At 45.3% G+C, this 24,096-nt stretch overlaps 1 protein-coding gene across 3 annotated transcripts in view; it reads left to right on the top strand.

Annotated features, from left to right (window-relative positions):
- Window positions 1-17,227, top strand: part of snphb (syntaphilin b) — a 42,471-nt gene extending 25,244 nt beyond the window's left edge. Inside the window, exons 1-5 of one of the 3 annotated variants that reach the window (XM_061736868.1) lie at window positions 1,438-1,559; window positions 6,199-6,378; window positions 7,894-7,998; window positions 9,782-9,928; window positions 10,947-17,227. In XM_061736868.1, the coding sequence (XP_061592852.1) occupies window positions 6,239-6,378; window positions 7,894-7,998; window positions 9,782-9,928; window positions 10,947-12,927 (2,373 nt within the window). In that variant the 5' untranslated portion in view covers window positions 1,438-1,559; window positions 6,199-6,238 and the 3' untranslated portion in view covers window positions 12,928-17,227. Of the gene's footprint in view, window positions 1-1,437; window positions 1,560-6,198; window positions 6,379-7,893; window positions 7,999-9,781; window positions 9,929-10,946 lie in introns of those variants that run through there. The other 2 variants (XM_061736867.1, XM_061736869.1) reach the window with 2 other exon arrangements.
- Window positions 17,228-24,096: the final 6,869 nt, after the last annotated feature.

Genomic DNA, 24,096 nt, shown 5'->3' with positions numbered 1-24,096 from the left:
AGCCTGACTAAAGCCAGACTAAAGCCAGACTAATGCTTGACTAAAGCCAGACTAAAGCCTGACTAAAGCTGGACTAAAGCCTGACTAAAGCCTGACTAAAGCCAGACTAAAGCCAGACTAAAGCCGGGCTAAAGCCGGACTAAAGCCTGACTAAAGCCTGACTAAAGCCAGACTAAAGCTGGACTAAAGCTGGACTAAAGCCTGACTAAAGCCAGACTAATGCTTGACTAAAGCCGAACTAAAGCCGGACTAATGCTTGACTAAAGCCTGGCAAAAGCCAAACTAAGTAAGACTAAAGTCTGACTAATGGTTGACTAAAGCTGGACTAAAGCCTGACTAAAGCCGGACTAAAGCTTGACTAAAAGCGGACTAAAGCCAGACTAAAGCCAGACTAAAGCCGGACTAAAGCCTGACTAAAGCCAGACTAAAGCCAGACTAAAGCCGGACTAAAGCTGGACTAAAGCCTGACTAAAGCTGGACTAAAGCCAGACTAAAGCCGGACTAAAGCCGGGCTAAAGCCTGACTAAAGCCAGACTAAAGCCTGACTAATGCTTGACTAAAGCCGGACTAAAGCTTGACTAAAGCCGGACTAAAGCCTGACTAATGCTTGACTAAAGCCGGACTAAAGCTGGACTAAAGCCGGACTAAAGCCTGACTAAAGCCGGACTAAAGCCGGACTAAAGCCGGACTAAAGCCAGACTAAAGCTGGACTAAAGCTGGACTAAAGCCAGACTAAAGCTGGACTAAAGCCAGACTAAAGCCTGACTAAAGCCGGACTAAAGCCGGATTAAAGCCAGACGAATGCCTGACTAAAGCCTGACTAAAGCCGGACTAATGCTTGACTAAAGCCGAACTAAAGCCTGACTAATGCTTGACTAAAGCCGGACTAAAGCCGGGCTAAAGCCTGACTAATGCTTGACTAATGCCTGACTAAAGCCTGACTAAAGCCGGGCTAAAGCCTGACTAATGCTTGACTAATGCTTGACTAAAGCCGGACTAAAGCCAGACTAAAGCCGGACTAAAGCCGGACTAAAGCCGGACTAAAACCTGACTAAAGCCGGACTAAAGCCTGACTAATGCTTGACTAAAGCCGGACTAATGCTTGACTAAAGCCTGGCAAAAGCCAGACTAAGTAAGACTAAAGCCGGACTAAAGCCTAACGAATTCCCTGACAAAAGCCGGACTAAAGCCAGAGTAAAGCCTGACTAAAGCTTGACTAATGCTTGACGAAAGCCGGACTAATGCTTGAGGATAACTGGAGCCGGATGTGTGCTGAGTGTGGTGGTACCGGTACCGGCCCCGGTGAGGAGCGCTGTGTTGTCCTCCTCTCTCTCATCTCTCCTCTTCCTCAGATTCAACCCTCTGAAGGCGCTGCAGCCCAAACGCCGCTCGCAGCCGATACCGGTGCCCGCGGCGGCGGCCAAGCCGGCGCCCGCGGCAGCGTCCGGGTCGGCGCCAAAGCCGGCGTCGGCGCCAGGGTCTGGGTCGGGCTCGGGGTCAGAGAGGTCTGCACCTGCGGCCACCGCGCCGGTGGCGATCCCGGTGCCGGCGGCGCCGGCGTGAGAGACCCTTTGGTTACAGTCCCAGAGAGCATGCTCCGTTAGCCGTGACGCCGTAGCCACTAAAACCACCGGAACCACCAGAACCGGTCCTGCGGTTCCCTCACACCTGCCAAGCTTTCCATTTTCTTTAGCACATGCTCACGCTAACACCTGACGCTTGACCCGGTTACCAGGGTTACCTCCCGGCGGATGGACTGACCGCCGTTGCACGGTGCCATCCGTCAGCGGCGGCGTCCCTGCTTCACTAGCTAGCTGCCTGTTCCTGCTGCTGCTGTCTTGGCTTCTGTCATGTATTGATCTTCAAGGAACTAGTGACTTGTCAATATGTGGCCTCTTCCCTCATCGGATCACACGGGACACGATGACAATGCAGGAGCACAAACCTCATGTTTGGTGTAGTTTCACGGAGCATAAACTACACTTAAAGAGGTAGAAAAGAGGTATAACTGCATCAACTAACTAGCTAATGACATGTTTTATACCAATACTGTCGTAGTGAACCATGATTTAGTCAGGCATTAGTCAGACTTAGTCCGGGTTTAGTCAAGCATTAGTCAGACTTAGTCCGGGTTTAGTCAGGCTTTAGTCAGACTTAGTCCGGGTTTAGTCAAGCATTAGTCAGACTTTAGTCCAGCTTTAGTCAAGCACTAGTCAGGCTTTCGTCAGATTTTCATCAGGGGATTCGTCAGACTTTTGTCCGGCTTAGTCAAGCTTTAGTCAAGCTTTAGTCCAGCTTTAGTCAAGCATGAGTCTGGCATTAGTCAAGCTTTAGTCCGGCTCAGTCAGGCTTTAGTCAAGCTTTAGTCAGGCTTTAGTCAGGCTTTAGTCCGGTTTAGTCAGACTTTAGTCCAGCTTTAGTCAAGCACTAGTCAGGCTTTAGTCAGGCTTTAGTCCGGTTTAGTCAGACTTTAGTCCAGCACTAGTCAGGCTTTACTCAGGCTTTAGTCAGGCTTTCGTCAGATTTTCATCAGGGGATTCGTCAGACTTTTGTCCGGCTTAGTCTGGCGTAGCTCAGTTTAGTCCGGCTTAGTCAGGCTTTAGCCAAGCTTTAGTCAGGCTTTAGTCAAGCTTTAGTCCGGCTTTAGTCAGGCTTTAGTCAGGCTTTAGTCCGGCTTTAGTCAGGCTTTAGTCAAGCTTTAGTCAGGCTTTAGTCAGGCTTTAGTCAGGCTTTAGTCAAGCTTTAGTCAGGCTTTAGTCAGGCTTTAGTCCGGTTTAGTCTGGCGTAGCTCAGTTTAGTCCGGCTTTCATCAGACTTTAGTCCGGCTTAGTCAGGCTTTCGTCAGACTTTAGTCCGGCTTAGTCTGGTTTTCTTCAGGCTTTAGTTAAACAGATCAATACATTGAATTTATGGAATCTTTAAAAAAAGAAAATTGACTTGGTGAATAACACCATCAGACTGTATGTTAGCTAGCTAGGTTGATCTTTGACAGAGCTGGACGTCCAGGACAATGAGTCCTTGGCTGCGTCCGTCATTACTCTGGTTTCTGAGTATTCCTTCACCCCCTCACTATCTTGTACCGATAGTGATAACCTTATTTTCAGCAGTGTTACTAAAGATTTTCAAATCGGTATCGGAAATACTTTAGTGCAACAAATGTGAATAGATTAACCAATCTATCCTGGAATGGATTACTGCCTCGTAGGGATCATTCACAGGGGCCTAAAATCCCCATCACGCTGGAGTTTTGAATACAAAGGAAAAGAAAAATGAAGTACAAAGACATAAGGGTGTTTTAAATGCTCTGCTCCGGCGTGTAGTTATCGTGTCCTGTGTGCATCCTCCCTCACAGCTGCTTTGATTGGCCCTGCTTTTCCCCGGCCAGTGATTGAGCAACAATCATGTCCCGTTAAATGTCTCACATTGAATAAATGTCAATCACTCTTCTATAGAAGATGCCAGTATTTACTGTAAGCTAGGAAAGTCTTGACAGAAGTTGCCCATCACGGATCTTCCTTTTTCCTGGCTGCCGCGGAAAACCTTTACTGGGATTCTCAGCTGGGAGGGAATTCATGAAAATCGTGCACTTGGTGACTAGTTTTTGATATTTGGCATGGTGTTAGTTATGGACATAAGGTTTTCAAAAACCACCGCAAACAAATTGGGACGGCCCCCTAGTGGCCGGTTTGCAGAAAATTCAAACTGAATCAATAAGCGAGGCAATAGAGGCGGCATTGTTGGTGTTAAGTGAGTTTAAATATGCACAGCTGATGTTTTTTGTGTGTTATTTTAATAAAATCCTATTCTTTCACTGTGACTTAGTTCTGAGTTTATGTTCTTAAGCCTGAATGAAGCCACTGTTCTCACCCAATCAGATTATTGACACTACAGTGATAGTGACCTGTCCAATAAACAGAAAACTGCATTCCTTGGGGGTGAAAATATGGGTCTAGAGCCTCTATAATCTTTCTCTGTGACTTAATTCTAGAGATATGGAGTTTTTTGGGCAATAAATGACCTTGAAAATTAAATTTGACCTTCAACATGACCTTGAAATAGGAAATTTATCTCAGAATTGAATTCCTAGCACCAAAAAAGTAGAGAAAGTGACAATATACAACAATCTAGGACTAAGAGAAGCTGAGATATGACCTTTGGTCTTTTCGGCGGCAGCCATTTTGAATTTTCTGCAAACCGGCCACTAGGGGGTGTCACTATTTGTTTGCGGTGGTTTTTGAAAACCTTATGTCCATAACTAACACCATGCCAAATATCAAAAACTTGTCACCAATTGCACAATCTTTATGATTTTTGACATATTCCCTCCCAGCTAAAATCGGTTTTCTTTAGGACAGAGGTGTCCAGTCGGTCCTCGTGGGTCACTGCTAAAGGTGGAACTATTATCACATGGTGGTTTGATTAAAGTAGTAGCAGGGGGGTTTCAGGTGGAAGTGGGACTGCACCTAAGCCCGGCTCTGATTGATCAGATCGGTCTACATGGATCATGGCGTTTGCAGATGACACTGGGCTCTGTAGCAAGAGCAAAGAGCAGGTGGAGAGAATCTGTAGAAGTGGAGATACGATTAAGAGAGAAGAGGAATTAAGGACAGTTATGGCAGGACAGAAAATGTGGAAATGAAAGGGAGAATGGTGAGGATGCTAGGAGTAGAGGTGAAGAAGTCGCAGGAGTTTAACCCTGTAAGGCATTAAGGCTTAGGTCTTCCTCAACATGAGCCTGAGGTTGCACAAGGTACCACAGGTGTGGAAGACGTCCTGTATTTAAGGATTTGTGTGTGTAGGAAGCTTTTTGAATTGAATTTGAATTCATAATTATCGTTTTGTCCGTAACTTCGAGCAAGTTACGCACAAATCTAATAATACGCACAAATCGAGTACTACGCACACACAAATGTCGATTTTCTCTCCTTAAAATATTTACCCTACTTGGAAATGTCCACCGGTGCCACGTCAGCTCTGTGTGAACTTCTTCCAATGCTACATGGATATTAATTTGTCTCGTCTGGGTCCCATCTGGGACGACCACATAAGAGAACCCATACCAAGTGGACCATTGACCTGGAACCGGTGGACGATCCCATACTGGGACCAGTTTATCTAAAGGCCATGACACACCAAGCCGACTGTCGACTGTCGACTGTCGGCCGTCGGTGAGCGTCGGTGCGTCTGTCGTGCTAGTTTCCCCAGTGTGTCCTGCACGTGGCCACAGGTCGGCCGCCCGTCGGCAGCTTTTCAGCCGATTCGACATGTCGAATCGGCGTCGGCCGTCGGTCAAACAGCTCACTCTGTGATTGGCTGTTCAGGTAGCGAATCAGTGCAGCTCCTTGAGCCTGTCGCTGTTGTATGCATTATTTCACCCATGTAGTGCGGTTTCTTCTTATTTTTCGCCTCCGCCTCCTCTTTTCTTCTTCCACAACCTGAAGGCCGAGGGCTGACAACGCCAGTGCCAATTCTTTAATCTTATTACGCATTGTGGTAGCGAGAGTGGTGTGGAAATGTGGTGTGGATATGAAGCTATTTGTTTTGTTTACGGCTTCCCAGAGCTTCCGGTTTTTCCCTTGTTTTTGAGTGAATACAGACTAGCGCTGCCTGCTGGTATGGAGGGGAATTACCTCTCACGCATGCACAGAACGTACGTGCTAGTTGGCCATTGGGTGTCGTCTTTGCGGTGTGTCCAAGTGCTTCTTTTTGAGCCCGACCCAGCCCGACACAGGCGACGCGAGGCGACACAGCGGGCGACGTCGGGTTGGTGTGTCCTCGGCTTTAGTTGGGCCTGACATAAGAGTGTTGGCGAGGAACTTGATTGGTGTCTCCTGATCCTTTATGAGGCTTTTATGGAGAAGCGTTGTTGTTTTTGATCACCTGGTTCTCCCAGGGGAGTAGTTTCAGGATGCTGTTTGTTCTCACCGGTGAAGGAGTTGTAGCCACGAGTGTTTCCTGTTAGCGATCCTCGCGGGACGCCACCGTGAGGCGCCTCAGCCATCGATCCAGAGCTTTCTAGGAAGCCACTTCAGCTCCCGAGTGCTTGTTGATATTTGACGTGTGCACCGCCTGAAAGGACAAGCTAACAGCCTGACAGCTTGATCTCACGTCAGTGCCGTGTGCATGCTTCCACCCCGGCGTGGTTCAGACCAGTGTCCTCTGTGATGTAACGCCCTCTCTGTCTCTGCCCCCGGTCAGGTTCGACTACTGCAGGTTCATAGAGCTAGACTACGTCCCCATGGAGACGGGCTACATGGTCTCCATGCGTCCCACTAAAGGCTACGCATCCACCCGGTCCCCGACCAAAGGACCGGCCGTCACCAAGTCCCCGGACCGCCACAGCCGGGCCGCCAGCCTGCCCTCCACCCCTCGCTCCCGGTCCGTCCTCCTCCTCCCCGTCCATCAGTCTGTCCTCTGAAGCATGAACCCCCCCCATCATGTTCAGTCTAAACCAGGGCTCGGCAACCCAAAATGTTTTAGAGCCATATTGGACCAAAAACACAAAAAACAAATATGTCTGGAACCGCAAAAAAGTCTTGTATCAGCCTTAGAATGAAGACAACATATGCTGCATGTTTCTATATTAGTTAGAACTGGGGGAAGATTTTTTTTTTTTCATTATGCACTTCGAGAAAAAAAGTCGAAATGTCGAGAAAAAAGTTGAAATTTTGAGAAAAAAGTCGAAATGTCGAGAAAAAAGTCGAAATCTTGAGAAAAAAATCGAAATCTCGAGAAAAAAGTCGAAATGTCGAGAAAAAAGTAGAAATATCAAGATTCATTTTAAAGTACAATCTTGAGAAAAAAGTCAAAATGTCGAGAAAAAAGTCGAAATCTTGAGAAAAAAATCGAAATCTCGAGAAAAAAGTCTAAATATCAAGATTAATGTTAAAGTACAATCTTGAGAAAAAAGTCGAAGTCTTGAGAAAAAAATCGAAATCTCGAGAAAAAAGTCGAAATGTCGAGAAAAAAGTCCAAATTTAGAGAAACAAGTTGAAATGTCGAGATTAAAAAGGAAAGGAAAAAGGAAGGAAAAAAGAGAAAAAAAGGAAAAAAAAAAGAATAAATAAATAAAAGAAAAGAAAGAAAAAAAGAAAGAAAAAAAGAAGAAAAAAAGGAAAGAAAAGGTCAAACATTTTTGAAAAAGCTCCAGGGAGCCACTAGGGCGGTGCTAAAGAGCCGCATGCGTCTCTAGAGCCGCGGGTTGCCGACCACTGATCTAACCCAACTCTCCACCTCCGTCCTCACCGTTTGCCTGTTTCCCAGCATGCTCCTTGCTGTTTCCCAGCATGCTCCTTGCTGTTTCCCAGCATGCTCCTTGCTGTTGTGACCCCTCCGTTTGACTTGATGCTGAACTGGTTTCTCTAGTTTCATTTCCGGCGCTCAGAGCAGCACGTCCATGTTTCAGACCGTCGTCAAGCCGTGTAGAACACAGAAGCAGGAAAAAGTGTGTGAACCCCTTTGTATTTAACGGTTTTCTGCATTCATTCACAATACATCTATGGATTTTGTTTGGAGGTGTGGTTTAAATGTTAAAAGATTAATGAAAGACCTTCAAATGTGTGAAAGTTCTTGCCTTTAGTCCAGCAAAGAGTTGCTGCTACTTGGAACTGGTTCTTCTGGACCGGAGCCAGTTCTTTGTCAGTGGAAACAGAAAATCCCGGTTCCAAACTCAGCAGTTTGGTGGAAAAGAGGTAACAGATGCTCAGACATCAGACGTCTGTTATCGTAAAGAGGATAAAGGCCAGATCACGTCGGGCGGCGTATGAATGCAGAACACTTCCTAAGTCTGAGGGGCTGGCGGTTTCCTGCTACTGTGTCTTTAGAGGTCGGCGTACCGCCCTCATGTCCGTCTCTTATCCATCTTTATAACCGTGTCCTCTCCCCCTGGACCAGGCGGACGCCGGCGGCCCCCAGTAACAGAGATCCCTATGGAAACACCTCCATCAGCAGCAGCAACTCCGGCTCCTGTAAAGGCAGCGACTGCAGTCCCACCAAAGGGTAAGACGCCCACGCCGCCACCTACGGGTGGGGGTCACATGGGGCCTCTGTTTTTGATTTGATTTATTTTATTTTTGTACATGTAAAAAAAAAAAACAACACTTCATGAGAAGTTTAAGAAAACAAAACAACAAAACGAAGAATTTCATCCTTTAAATTCTCGCGGCTTCACCGTTTTAGGTGTCATTTGTGAATGTAGCTCTGTACTGTAGTGCTGGACAAAGGTTTGCATGGTGACACGTGTCCATGTGGTTACCCCAGCTATTGATGAGCGAGGAAATTACCAAAGAATGACCTTCTTCCGGCTCTCGACGAAGGTGGACGCTTTTTCTGCTCTCTCCCTTATCTATCTGCCCTGCTACTGCTTTTGTCCTGTCTCGTCTTCAGAGTCTCTCCTTTTCACATCCTCCGAAACTCTACAATCATGGAATTGATTAACTGGTCTCTCAGCACCATTGACCAAATTTTTGCAACCAGAAGACAGGGGGTAAGGGAGCCCTCCTGCCCCGATGGGACATATTTTATACATACAATGGATTCCTACAAATACTGGAAACCGTTGTGTCTCAAAATTCTGTCTGTCGAGGATGTTGAAGACGCCTTCATAATTGGATTTATGATAGCAGGATTTCTCCTGATCATCCTCCTGATAGGAGGAGGGGGTTTCCTGGTGTATCGACAAACGCGTAAGACGTCGACAGCTGTTTTGTCTCTTTCAGAGCTGCCGGACGTGGCTGAAGGGTCAAGCAAGGCGATCAACACTCAGACTCTAACGTTGGGGGAGCAAAGCCGTAAGCTGGATGTGATTCTCGAACAGAATCGCAGGCTGGCGGCGGTGTTTGAGCTCATTGGCAAGATTGATAACACCCTGGAGAAGTTGGAAACTCGGCTTGGCGGGAATTGATCACAAATTCGTCTGATTGGAGTCGCCATTGATGAACCAGAGACTGAAGGCAGACGGATAATTACTGAGGCTGCCTGTTTTCAATATAATTGTTGATTCTATAATCTGCCCTGGACAGAGCGGTTGTGGCAGGCCGCTCCGGTCACAATCTCCCTGGTGGAATGTAAACAAGGTAAATCTGCCCTCACTAGCCCTCCCCTCTCACACGAACACCTGCGGATCCCTCTCAGAACTGTACCGAGCCGCCTGATAACATCAAGGACATTTGGCTGAGAGCAGCTCTGGGCAGAGGTTCACGGACGGACTCATCGCTTCCCAGACAGACACTTACTGATAAGCACACACAATTACCTCAATTCAACGCCTTCCTCGGCTCCTCCCTCTTATCAGCCCCCCCCCCCCAACAGTCTCCGGGTTTCGAGCGCCACGACGGCGATCACACAACAAAAGGCAAAGAAACAACATAAAAGCAAAGAAACATTAACAAATAGTCAATTGCACTTATAAGCTTCTAAAATAGCTTTACAAACTATTTTCTTAAAAACCAAAAGATAATGACTTTTTTTTTTAATTTATGTTGGCATCATTCCAGAATTTATTCATTATTTATTTATTCATTCCAATAATGGAGATCCCGGTTGTCCAGCTCAGACTTTTCCCTCGTCCTGTTTGCACCCAAATCCCTTGAATTGTTTGATGTTACACACTTCACATGCATTTACTAAGTTATCCTGACTTTTTCAATTCATGCATTTTCATCCCAAGCAGAACTTGAAACCTGGTTCCAGACTGTTCCCAGCACTGCAGGATGTCAGAGAATCTCCCCAGAAGATTTAGAACGACTCAGGAAAGCCTCACTCTCTTCCGTTTGTGTCCCAGGCGTCAGAAATACACATCATGCACCGACAACCACGGTATCCGCCCGCCCCCACCAGAGCAGTATCTGACGCCGCTGCAGCAGAAGGAGGTTTGTATCCGGCACCTGAGAGCCAAGCTGAAGGAAACCATCAACACCCTGCAGGACAGGTGAGACGCCAGGCCTGTGTTGGAACAAATCCATTCTCCGATTCTCATATTAATTCCTAAAAATCGATTCGTATGTCTAAAGATCGATTTTTTTTCCATCATTACAACTTTTGGTATTTTTTTGTTTATGGCAAAAAAAGGAATGTTTTGGTGGACACAAGAATAACTCCAGAACAGAATAATTACAGGACTGTCTCAGAAAATTAGAATATTGTGATTTTCTGTAATGCAATTACAAAAACAAAAATGTCATACATTCAATATTATTTTAATATTGCTGATCATGGTTTACAGCTTAGGAAAACTCAAATATCCTATCTCAAACAATTACAATATTCTGGGAATCTTAATCATAAACTGTAAACCATAATCAGCAATATTAAAATAATAAAAGGCTTGCAATATTTCAGTTGATTTGTAATGAATCCTGAATGTATGACATTTTTGTTTTTTTAATTGCATTACAGAAAATCACAATATTCGAGAAAAAAGTTGAAATGTCGAGAAAAAAGTCGAAGTGTCGAGAAAAAAGTCAAGATTCCGTGAATAATTTATTCTCTTTTTATTTATTCTCTAAATTGTATTTCAACATTATTCTCGACATTTCGACTTTTTTCACGAAATTGTATTTCAACATTATTCTCGACATTTCGACTTTTTTCTCGACATTTCAACTTTTTTCTCGACATTTCAACTTTTTTCTCGAAAAATCTTCCCCTCTCAAATATTTTTTCTCCTCCATGGCCCTAATACGCTTCCGTAGAGATGTGTACTTGCTGTATTCTACTGCCCTTACTTTTTAACAACTTGTGCTTTTTATTATTTTACCTCTTTTCTTATTATTTTATTTCATTTTATTTGTTATTTACTGTTTAATTGTGTCTCGCTGCTTTTAATGTTGATGTAAAGCAGTTTAAATTACCTTGGGTTGAATTGTGCTGTATAAATAAACTTGCCTTGCCTGCTACTATTCCTCCTTACCATTTCTCCATCTTCTCACTTTTTCTCGCCATCCCAGAGACACGGAGATCGACGAGCTGCGCGGCCAGCTGTACCGGATGCAGGAGGACTGGGTGGAGGAGGAGTGCCACCGGGTGGAGGCCCAGCTGGCCCTGAAGGAGGCCCGGCAGGAGATCCAGCAGCTCAAACAGGCCGTGGACACCGTCCGCACCCGGCTCAGCGACGCCGGCGGCCTCACCGGGGACGCCGGGGTCCAGAAGTACTTCCAGGACATCAACGCCCAGAACCACAAGCTGGAGAACCTTCTGCTCAACATGGAGTTGGCCCAGGCTAGCATAGCCAAGGAGAAGGAGGGCATACCGGGCTGCAGGACCCGCGTCGGGGGTTCGGCACCGGCATCCGTTTCGGGGGAGAGTCCCGGCGGGGTTTCCAAACTCACCGTCGGAGGAAGGGGTTCTTGCTCTTGCGACGGCTCCCCGGCTCGTTCGCTGACCCGGAGCTCCACCTACACCAAGCTGAGCGATCAGGCCCTGGCAGACCGGAATGGTAACGGGGCCGACTTCCCCAGCCTGTCGGGGGACGGCACCCAGGATAGCGGCTTCGTCTGCTGCGGGGAAAACAACATCCCCAGTCGGGCCGACCTGCTGCTGGAGGCTGCCTTCCTCTCCGAGGAAACGGCTTCTTTACTCAACTCCTACCAACAAACCTTCTCGCACTCGTTGCCCCATTCTGCCCCACTTTCTGCCCCCATTTCTGCCCCCCAGTCCGTCCCCAACTCCCTGCCCCACAGCTTCTCCCACACTTTGCCCCATTCCTTCCCTCACAACATGTCCCACTCATTGCCCTACTCCATGCCGCACTCGGCCACCTACGAGAAGCTGTGCACGGGCGAGCGCCTGTCGCCCTTCCACTGCGGCCTGGGCGGGGTGAGTTGCGTGAGCCACCCCTGCCTGTCACACCACCACCTGTACCTGCACCCCCTGCGGGAGACGGGGATCCAGACGGAGAGCTGTCCCATCCCAGCCACGGCCGGCTGCCCCTCCGACCTGGACACCATCGCGGAACAGCGCACCTTCCGTTCCCAGGGCTGCAGCCCCACCTCCACCTGGATGTCCGACGAAGGGGAGGAGGATCTGGACTCCATCACCACCACCACGTCCGTGACCACGGCGACGGTGATGAGTACGGCCACGGAACCGATCCCGGTGTCCAAAACGCCGCCGGTACCTCCTTTACCCCGGTCCGCCACCGTCGCATTCTCCGTGGAGAGGCGTCCTTTTGGGGGGAAGGACGGAGATTGGGAAGAGGAAAAACAGGAGAGGGAAAAAGGAGAGAAGGAAGATACAGTAGCAGAGGAGGAGGACATGGAAATCAGTCCAAGCGAACATGCAGGAGAAAGGCAGCAGGTGGAGGGGATGGAGGCGGAGAGTCCTTGGGAAGGTGTAGCACATAACGAAGCAATATCAGCAGGGGAGCCCAAGCTAGTTAGCTCCGGAGGCTGCTGTGGAGAGAGCTGGCAGCTTGGGACGGCGTTTGAGAACCTGAGACCGGATGAGAAGCAGGTGGATGTCGATCCATCGGATGGATCAAGCCAGCCAGAGATTGCTGAACCAAGTCCTTGTTGCACTGGATTACCATTGTCTGAGGAGCAGCCTCGCACCTCCCAACCGAGGAGATCTGCTTCCCACGAGGAAATAGCTGGCGTCACGGTGGTGGAAGTGCTCGACGAGGATGACGAGGACCCAAAAGAAGGAGGAGCTACCGGGGGCAATGCCGTAGAGGATAATGAAGACTCTGGGAAAATTGAGAAGAGCTACTGGAGTCGTCACTTCCTGGTGGATCTGCTGGCGGTGGCCATCCCCGTGGTGCCGACGGTGGCGTGGCTGTGCCGCGGGCCGGTCCGCGGCGGGCAGCCCATCTACCACATAGGCTCCCTGCTAAGAGGCTGCTGCACTGTAGCGCTGCACTCCCTGCGCCGGGGCGGAGGGTTGAGGCACTACCCCGCGGGCGGGGGAGACCTGGGGGCATCTCAGATCTAAGGAGGTCGGAACCTCCGAGGTCCACAAGTCTTGGTTTGACGGGAGATGGGAGGAAGGGTGGAGGAGAAACTCCCAGTCCTCTCTCTCTTATGGGAATATTAGGATGAAGACATTTGACTGGCCATCTGATGCTCCGTTTGGTCCCGCTCTTCATCGTTTCTCACCAAATGCTCTTCGCTGTTGCTACCAAAAGGATTGGTCCACTGGCTTGCGCAAACTGAATGAGCTACTCGAAATGAATGATTCAATGCTTGAATGTTTGAAAGGTGGCCGTTTTGAATTGTTCTGAAATGCAGGGAAAATGTCCATTAGACGTGTCAACCATCAACTTGTGCCGTGTTCTAATAATCACGAAGTCGGTGAATGCGTACATAAATACGGCGTATGTATGTACAGGAGCGTGTGCATGTATAACCAAGTCACGGCAAGTGAGACGACGAAGGGAAAACTTGCTCCAACTCACGACTGCAGACACTTTTCACTGTTTCTCTGACGTCTTCTAGATGTGGAACTTATCTGCTGTCAAGGAGAACGTTATAGACACAGAACTCAGGTATGTTTTAAGGGTAGAAACACAGCCAGACGTGTGAGACTGCCTCAACACCTACCGGGTGTGGAGGTTGAGTCACCTTTACAACATTGCCCAATATCTACTCTTGTTCAGTCTTTTTCTCGGTCAATAGTAGGAACGAGAGACTGCCAGAAAAAAAACAATCAAACCTCCTTCAAATGAATCGGATGTTTTAATTGGGGGAAAACCCTCCTTTGTCCTTCAGTAGGTTGGTTATGGCACTGACGTACCACAGCCACAGCATTGGTTGGTAGCCAGTAAAACATTCAGAAAAATGCATTGGCATTGGCAATATAATCGTCATAAACTTTTTCAGTTGCTTAAAAAGTCCTGTATTCAGACTTTCACATGTTCAAAATTGATATAAACTGTCATTTGCCCAATTTTCAGGTCCTCCACCTGTCATCTTAGGAGGTGCATGATTAATTAAGGTGTAAAAAACATTTGAAAGAGCAGTCATGTCATGACTCTAAAGTCGTAGCCTGGAGGTCCGACCGAAACGACTGCTGGTTGTGTTTCTACCCCGAGAGCGTTGGGATTAAACCTCCAACCCAACAGTCTCCATGTTGGGTTTTGAGTGTTACAGCCCACATCTTTCACCCTGTCGTGGTCTTACTCGACCATAAAGAGAATAGTTCAACAGTAGAAATACTTACAAAGAATTAGCTTGAGATGTTTAGCACCTCTCTTGTACTTGTTTGCTAACTACCCACCATTAGCTTGTGATTATCTTAACTAGCTTGGCTCTGTCCAAAGATTTCTTTTAATAATCCAGATGAAATCAAATTGTAAAAGCATAAAAGTGGGGTTCTGTTTGGTTCTTGTACCCTAATGCTAGCATTCAAAGTAACCTCTCTGAGCTAACGCTAAGTGAATCTTTTCGGTTGATCAGGTCCGGTGGAGCCGCGTCACGATCCACCTGTAGATACCCACCGGCTCAGTTCGACACCTCCTGTGCTGTATATTTCTGCTAAAGCTCTTGTGGTGTAGTCTTTAACTGTCAATCTGGTAGTGTGTGTTATGAGTCCACCGTGCAAACGTTAGTTCGTCACTGCAAAATAAAAGCAACTCTAGCAAGTCACCTGTATTTCTAGACATCCGATGTAACATGTTAATCCAGATGTACTGTACGCTACGCAGATATTTTGATTGCAGTTGCATTTATGGTCAGGGTTTGGATGTTTTTGTGCGAATGTGTGGACACTTCTTGTGCAGACATTCAGCTTTGCGTGTTAAACGCTGCTCAACCTCCCCCCACCTGTAACCCCTCACAATGTCCCATAGTAAACATCTGTTGTTCAAAGAAGAAGATGACCTTCAGAGGTCCGTTATGAGGTTGTGAATCGCCCATCAACTCGGTCACCAGCGGAGGGAGGCAGTCCTGCCCCAGTCAGATCCGTTTGGGCCTAATCTGGGCTGCTGCTAGCACTTCTGGCTCAGTTATGGGTGGCCTTTGACTCGTAGCATTAACTCAAGTATGTCTGCCTAAACACAGCCGCCAGCTACGGCCCAATTCTTCACTTCTTTTGAGCCTTGACGCATCACATTTCAAAACTAGCTTATAAAATCTGGGCCACGTCCCAAAACCCACGTTTGACCCAGTGTCAGGACACGTCTGGCCCACATTTGCCAAAGCCATAACTGAGCTTCAAGTTCCAAAAGTGGCTCAGATGACGCAATGTCTGCTGCCAGGTCTAGCGGCCCGGGTTAATAAAAAGTCAACAACCCAAATTCACTGTAGAAATTATCGTAAAGAGAGCAAAATCTAGTGAAAGATGAAAAATGTATACAAAAAGGTACTTGCCCCCAGAGACTTGCCTAGACTCCCCCAGACAATCAGAAACTCCCAGATCTGCCCAGAGACTCGCTCAGAGACTTCCCAGAGACTAGCCCAAAGACTTGCCCAGACCCCCACAGACCTGCTCAGAGATTTGCTCAGAGACCCGCCCAAAGACTTGCCCAGAATCTCCCAGACTTGCTCAAAGATTTGCTCAGCGACTCCCCAGAGACTTGCCGAGAGACTTTCCCAGAGACTCCCCCAGATATTTGCTCAGAGACTCATCTAGGGATTTGCTCAGAGAGTCACCTAGAGACTTGTTGAGAGACTTGACCAGAGACTCCCCAGAGACTTGCCGAGAGACTCCCCCAAAGACTCCCCCAGAGACTTGGTCAGAGACTCGCAGAGAGAGACTCCCACAGACTCCCCCAGAGACTTGCCCAGACTCCCCGGGACCTGCTCAGAGACTTGCCCAGAGACTCCCCCGGGGACTTGCTCAGAGACTCACCGAGAGACTCCCCCAGAGACTTGCCCAGACTCCCCCAGAGCTGCTCGGAGACTCGCCAAGAGACTTCCCAGAGACTTGCCCAGACTCTCCCAGACTTGCTCAAAGATTTGCTAAGCGACTCCCTAGAGACTTGCCGAGAGACTTTCCCAGAGACTCCCCCATATATTTGCTCAGAGACTCGTCGAGGGATTTGCTCAGAGACTCGCCTAGAGACTTTTGAGAGACTTGCCCAGATACTCCCCAGAGACTCGCCGAGAGACTTCCCAGAGACAAGCCCAGAGAATGGCCAGACCTGCTCAGAGACTTGCCCAGACTCTCCCAGACTTGCTCAAAGATCATCTTGCTCAGCGACTCCCCAGAGACTTAACGAGAGACTTTCCCAGAGACTCCCCCAGATATTTGCTCAGAGACTCATCTAGGGACTTACTCAAAAACTCGCCTAGAGACTTGCCCAGACCTGCTCAGAGAATCCAACAGAGACTTGCCGAGAGACTCGCCCAGAAACTCGCCAAGAGACTCCCTCAGACCTTCTCAGAGACTACCCCAGACTCCCGAGTCAAACATGAAACAGCACTTCGGTCGTCAAGATTCTTCTTTGAATAAAAACACAACATCTTACCTTTTTGCATTATTTTGCACAAATTGATCACGTTTCATATCGGTGGTCATTTCTCAGCCAGCAGGTCCATGTGGGCCCAACATCGGATGACGGTTGGCTGCAGAACGGGATGCCGGACTTGCTCCATCGTGCTTCCTACCTGAGATGGTCCACATGGACCCAGGGCAGGATCACCCTGGTTACCCGGGTTACCATGGTTACCCGGGTTACCCGGGTTACCCAGGTCCTTGTCAGGAGGTCGTGGTCCCATATTGGGGGCGTTCCATGGTCGAAGCCTCTTCTGGACCCAAGCAGCCCCGTTAAACCCAGATGTGGCCATCAAGGACCTGCTGGCTGGGCTGAAGTTGGGATTGTTCCTCTGAGTTCTGCCTGATTGTTTTGTTTTTCTGCAGCATCAGATGTGTTTGATATAGTTTCATGAACATTTAAATACGCGTGAATATTCCTCCGGATCCTGTGGAACAGTCTGGAGGAGCGACCAGCATCTGTATCTGTGCCGTTAGAAACCCTCCAAAACGGCTCTCGTGAAGAATTTGATCCAACATCAGTGACAATCATGATCCATGAAAAGACTGAATGCCTTGGAGACGGGAAGCTGCCTCTACTTGTCTAAGACCCTTCTTCCTCACCTCCATCCTCATCTTCAGGTTCTGCACCGGTTCTGTTCCGTTCACTGATTGTATGAAATGGAAAAATGTTGTTGAAGGCTAAAAAGATGTTTTAAGAAGCCATATACTGTAACGCTGCGAGGGAGCGGGAGCTGGAATGTGGGAGGAGCCTCCACCTCGATAATATCAGTAATAATAATAATAATGTACTCTGTAAAACGATGTAAAACAACGAGTCGTGAGTGATTGTCTTGACAGTTCACTTCCAGCCGACATTAAACACAGTCTGATCTGACAAATACGAGGTGATCCAGAACATCTGGAGGACGTTTCTTGGACCCGGGAGGTCCGAGAAGCTAGTAGTTTTATGTACTGCGGTACATCAAAGTATTGCAGTACATAGAAATACTACACACAGCCCCCGAAACAAAAACTCAACATAAACCACAAACGTCTGTTAGCCACGTGGACACTTTAACATCTGTTAGCTGTGATGCTAACTAATAATAACAATAATAATACATTTTATTTATAGGCGCCTTTCAGGACACTCAAGGTCGCTGTACAAAAGGACAATAAAAACAATCAATAAAAAAACATGGCAATCAATCAAAAACATAAAGTACAATACATAAAATAAAAATAAAGTGCAATAGTGAGGTCATTCCAGTCCCAGGATTATTGTGAGTCTGCATGTATGAAAAGGTGAGTTATAACGCAGGATTTGAAGGTGGTGATAGAGTCTGACAGTTGGTGGACAGGTAGAGCTGGGTGTCATCCGCATAGCAATCAAAATTAATGTTATATTTACGGAAAATACTGCCAAGGGGGAGGAGGTGGATGATGAAAAGGATGGCTCCAAGCACTGATCCTTGGGGGACACCAGAGGAGAGGGGGACGGGTTACAGAGCTGGTAGAGTAGCCAAAAATTGTACTCAAGTAAAAGTACTGTTACTTCAGAATAATATGACTCAAGTAGAAGTAAAAAGTAGTCATCCAAATAATTACTTGAGTAAAAGTAAAAAAGTACTTGGTGAAAAAACTACTCAAGTACTGAGTAACTTTTGAGTAACGTTTGATTTATTTTTTTAACACAACCATTCAAACAGACAAAAGTACAAAATAATCATCTTCATGCAAATTAAATCAATAAAATAATAGAATAAATTAAAATTAATAAAAAATAGCTTAAATTAAAATAAGCTTAAAGTAAATTCAAGTACTTTGATAAATAATAAAATAAATAAAATAATAACAGAATAAAAATATAAATTAAGCACAAGTATCTGTACCTGTGCCTTTGTACTTTTCTTTTTTAACCAGCAGAACTAGAACAAACATGAACTCATAGAAACTCTGTGTGTGTTTGAGTCTGTGTAAATGTGACAAAACATGCAAAAACAAACATTTTTCCCAAAGAATCACTCATTGATGACATGAGATTGACGTGTACGTGGATAAAAGGATAAAAGAAAAGTAACAGCTCAACGTAGCCTAATGTAGCGGAGTAAGAGTAACAGTTTCTTCTTCACAAATCTACTCAAGTAAAAGTACGAAGTATAGTGATTCAAAACTACTCCTAAAAGTACAACATTTCCCAAAACTTACTCAAGTAAATGTAACGGAGTAAATGTAACTCGTTACTACCAACTCTAGGGAAAATACTTCCAAGGGGGAGGAGGTGGATGATGAAAAGGAAGGGGTCCAAGCACTGATCCTTGGGGTACACCGGAGGAGAGGGGGACGGGTTGTGATGTAAATGTTTTCAGTTGAACCTGCTGAGTTTTGGCCAGAGAGATATGATTTAAACCAAACTGACAAACAACAGCTAGTAAACAAACGTCGTGGCTTTGCTAACGACAGGAACAACCCTGGACGACGGCAGGTAGAACACGCCCCAACACCCGTCTGAGTTCTTGGTTCTCGTCGTCGCTAATCATCGAGTAAAAACCGAGCCGTAAAAGAGTAGCGAGTGGCTAGCTCCATTTAGCGGGACTGCGGCTAACCGGGTACTATTTATTAATGAATTTATTATGAATTAATTTGATGTGTAGCATCCCAGTCGAAATCAAAGCAAGTCTGGACTGATGAAAAAGGAATGTAAACAATAAAACGGTTCACGGTAAAACAGATAAGAATACAAAGACAATAAACGGAAAAGGAAGGACAAAAGGGGAGAGTTAGCTCCAGTCGAGAGGGCAACAAGGTAGTTAATTATATTTATTTGTCTGTCAGTTTGAGTTTGTGAGTAAACGTAGTTTAAGTTAACTGTTAATGTATTGTTTTCTTTATTTTATGCAGCTCTTACGTTGGTCTTACGGTGGTTTATGGATCACAGAAACGCATAATAAACTACATGATGAACATCAGTCCAGACTTGCTTTGATGAATTCATCAAATTCATTTGATACTCAAATGAATTGAGTATCACTTTCAGGTGAACACGTTGCGTAGTATTGCTTTAATCTGTCCAGTGAAGTGATCAGTTGTTGGGTTTCCGTCTCCAGGAAGTACGTGAACCTCCGCAACCAACTGGTTTCCTGCTTTAACTCTGATCCGTCTCCAGAGCAGATAAACACTTGTTTTGAACTCGGTGACCCCCAGAACCCGCGTCTTTATTTAACTTTAAAATTTCCTCGATACAACAACCAGGTCAGGAATGCTGATGCTCCCTCCGCCGTGCTTCAGCATGGGGACGATGCCGTGATGCTCTTTAGTTAACGGTCTGGTTCTGTGGTGAACAGACGTGTCCAGGTCCACATTACTCTTTGCTTGTAGTTTCCAGAGATCCGGCGGATGAACTGGAACTCTGATTGAAAAAAACCTTGAACGGTCCAAGATGGGAGAAACCCGGATAAACGGCGGTGGAGGAATTTTTAGAATTTTTTTAGAATTTATTATTATTTGCCCCTTGAGATGTAACATCTCATTTTCAAGGGGGTCCCATAAAACATACAACATTACAATACAGGACTGTCTCAGAAAATTAGAATATTGTGATAAAGTTCTTTATTTTCTGTAATGCAATTAAAAAAACTAAAATGTCATACATTCTGGATTCATTACAACTCAACTGAAATATTACAAGCCTTTTATTATTTTAATATTGCTGATTATGGCTTACAGTTTAAGATTAAGATTCCCAGAATATTCTAATTTTTTGAGATAGGATATTTGAGTTTTCTTAAACTGTAAGCCATGATCAGCAATATTAAAATAATAAAAGGCTTGCAATATTTCAGTTGATTTGTAATGAATCCAGAATGTATGACCTTTTGGTTTTTGTAATTGCATTACAGAAAATCACAATATTCTAATTTCTGAGACAGTCCTGTAAATCACATTACAGTTTAGACATACATGACATAAAACAAACCCTCCCACACATAACCCCTACACACATAAGTCTAGTTACAAAGTAGACTAATTGAATAACCGAAACAATGAGATAAATATAACATAACAGAGAGAAGAAAATAAATAAATAAATAAATAAATAAATAAATAAATAGAAAAAAGGACAAAAAATACATAAATAAATTAAAAACATAGGCAATTTGTTTTAAGATGAGAATATAATGCCAACTTAAAACAATGAAAAGAGGTAATAGAAGGCAAAAAGAGAGGAAGATTATTCCAATCTGATGGAGCTTTAAAATAAAATGATCTTTTACCAACCTCTTTTGAAATTCTAGGAACAAAGAAAAAAGGAAAATTCATATGTCTGAGTGAGTATGGAGAGTTATATGGAATCATGAGTTCTTTTAAATATGGAGGAAAAACAGTGAAAATAAACACATTTAAAAAGGAAGTGAAGCCGGTGAAACTGACTCTAGATTTGGGTTGAAAACCAGTTCAATAAATCAAACTTAAAAAAATTTCTGAAAGGACAACGTAACACAAATCTACATCATGAATTAAATAACACAGTCAGAGGTTTAAGATGGGAATCTGGAGTATTTTGATAAACAATATCTGCATAATCAACAAGTGGTAGAATGAGTTGAGAAATTAAACTTTTTCTGACGGGAAGTGAAACAGTTGATTGAACGGTAAAGTGAATCGAGACAGATATGTGCTTTGCGAATCATGGTTGGGGATTTGTTTTCCCATCATATTTCTACGGTGGCCGAGAACCGCCATAGCTGAAAATAAAAGTAACGCTGCAAACAGAAACAGACGCCGCTGCAAACAAAATAAAAAAACGAGGCAAATAAAAAAGCCACAACGGAAGTGAATTAACGGGGACTATTTTTGCTGATGCACCGGTGTTTCACATTAAAAATTACACGTAGCGACGTTGAACACTAACCTTTTCACTTATTTTCTCGTTCGTTGTTCTTCTTATTCCTCGCTCTTCTTATTTCTTCCTTTTCACTTACGTCCTCTTCGTCTTCTTCTTCTCCTCTCACATAAAAACACCGGTGCATCAGCAAAAATATTCCCCGGTAATTCACTTCCGTTGTGGCTTTTTTATTTGCAGCGGGGTTTCTTTATATTTGCAGCGTTTATTTTATTTGCAGCATTTCTTTTATTTGCAGCGTTTATTTTATTTGCAGCGTTTCTTTAGTTTTCAGCAATAGCGGGTCTCGGCCACCGTAGATCTCAGTTTCCAGGGAACCAGGTCCTGGAGTGCACGGGCACGGCCGACCTACCTGAGGAGCAGATCCAGGCCTTGCTGGGCCCGGTTAGGGCTTTTCCACCGTACCAGTTCTGGTTCTGACCTGGTACCAGATTTGGACCTTGGAGTTGCCCCTGAAAACTCCTTAACCTCCAGATTCAGGGGCCTCATCTATGAAGCTTGCTTGCGCAGAAAAAGCGCCTGAAAGTTGCGGAAGCCGCCATCTACGCAAAGCCTCGGATCTAAAAAGAAAAATCTGCGGATCCCTACGGTCACCCCGACCCTCCCGTAGGAATTTACTTAAGACACGGGGAACTGGCGACGCAGGCTGTGAGGTGGTGAAATGAAGCCAGATTCATGTCATACTTTTAATGTCATCACATATCACAACATATATCAGACTTATAATAAAATAGTGCTGATAACGGAGCAGGTGGCGGGGGGGGCGGGGGGGATGGCGGCCGCCCCGAGCCCACTACTCCACGCTGAAGAGGAAAAAAGAAAGTGTTCTGATTAAAATAAGGAAAGTTGGACAATATAACAATTGCGTTCATAAGGATAAAGTTTTAAAAAAAATTAAAATGAAAGAAATAGTCTCGGGTCCCGTCCCGTCTTCGCATCGAGAGTCTTGATGATTTGCAATTACAGGCTGAGCCTACCGTTAGTTTTTAAACTGTAAAAAGTGGGGGGGACAAAAACATGATTTTGAAAAGACGGGGGGACATGTCCCCCCCTGTAGCGCCGGGGAACTCACGGCGTTTAGCGCAGCAACGGCGTGCTGCTACTCCCTCGCTTTATTTTATCCACTATTTATATACTTTTTCTACTTGTCTTGTGACCACCAGATAATGTAGTTTTCCTGTCCTCCACCTCATCCTCAACATTTAGTGTCACGGTTGCTCGATACGTCTCATTCATTCTGAAGCCAAACAGGCTGCAGGAAGCCACCGCGCATGCTCAGCAGGCTCATTCATATGCAAAAACATACCATTTATGGTATGAAGTGGGCGTGTAGAGGGCGGGATATGAGGCGGATTCAGCTGCGCAACCTTCCAGTTGGACTGTGATTTATAAAGTGAACATTGGCGGTTTTATAGATCCGGATATTTTTTTGCGCCCGGCATTTTCGGCTTTTGAGTGTACGTGCACTTTTAGTATGACTCCTACGCAGTCCATTTTAAATGAGGCCCCAGGTCAGTAGGTGCAGCATTTCCTCCTCCAGCCACACGGGGGCAGCACAGGCCAGGAACTCTGACCCAGCTGGAGGTTCTGGTTCTGCTGGAACATCTGGTTTTTTTAAGGATTTATTTCCTGGAGACAACACGTCCCTTTGTGGTCACGTGACGCTTTAGTTCCTGTATTTCTTTTCCCGTGTGAAAGAGTCGGTTAGGGCCCAATCACAGGAGAGTAGTTTACTGGGCAGATGCAGCACAGGTGAGTTACAACTAGTTTCAGGTGCAGTGATGATCCACCGTTCAAACCGTTTTTCTCAACATATAAACTTTTTTTTCAACATATAAACTTTTTTGTCGAAATTGTACTTCAACATTTATCTCAAGATTTCGACTTTTTTCTCAACATTTCAACTTTTTTCTCAACATTTCGACTTTTTTCTCGAAATTGTATTCCAACATTAACCTCGACATTTTGACTTTTTTCTCAACATTTCAACTTTATACTCGAAGTGCACAATAAAAAAAAAAAATCTTCCTCCTCTAAAGTATTATTTTTATTTTTCTCCTGCCTGGCCCTGATTCTCTTCCGTACATAAACGATCAAATTAACCTCCGACATGTGGAGTAAAAGTCTTTATGCTGCAAACATGGACCGTCTAGAAAGAACTGGACAACCCACCTGTGACGTCACCAGCCGGTGGGCGGGGCCACGTCCCGGTTGTGGGCGGGGCCACATCGGCAGGAACTGATGCCAGTTGATTCAAAAAAATGGACGAATAAGTGTAACGAGGTGTTCTGAAGCCACGCCCACTTTTTCAACTTTTTTTCTCTAAATTGTACTTCAACATTAATCTCGACATTTCGACTTTTTTTTCCCAACATTTCAACTTTATTCATGAAATTTTGACATTTTTCTCAAAATTTCGACCTTTTTTCTTGAAATTATACTTCAACATTAATCTTGACATTTCAACTTTATTCACGAAATTTCGACTTTTTTCTCGACATTTCGATTTTTCCCCCCAACATTTCAACTTGATTCACGAAATTTTTACATTTTTCTCAAAATTTTGACCTTTTTTCTTGAAATTGTACTTCAACATTAATCTTGACATTTCGACTTTTTTCTCAACATTTCAACTTTATTCGCGAAATTTTTACTTTTTTCTCAACATTCCGACTTTTTTCTCGACATTTCGACTTTTTTCTCAACATTTCAACTTTATTCGCAAAATTTCGACTTTTTTCTCAACATTCCGACTTTTTTCTCGACATTTCGACTTTTTTCCT

This window comes from Cololabis saira, chromosome 12 (genome assembly GCF_033807715.1).
Source record: "Cololabis saira isolate AMF1-May2022 chromosome 12, fColSai1.1, whole genome shotgun sequence".
NCBI classification, from domain to species: domain Eukaryota; kingdom Metazoa; phylum Chordata; class Actinopteri; order Beloniformes; family Belonidae; genus Cololabis; species Cololabis saira.
This window is presented reverse-complemented; position numbering and strand designations above follow the sequence as displayed.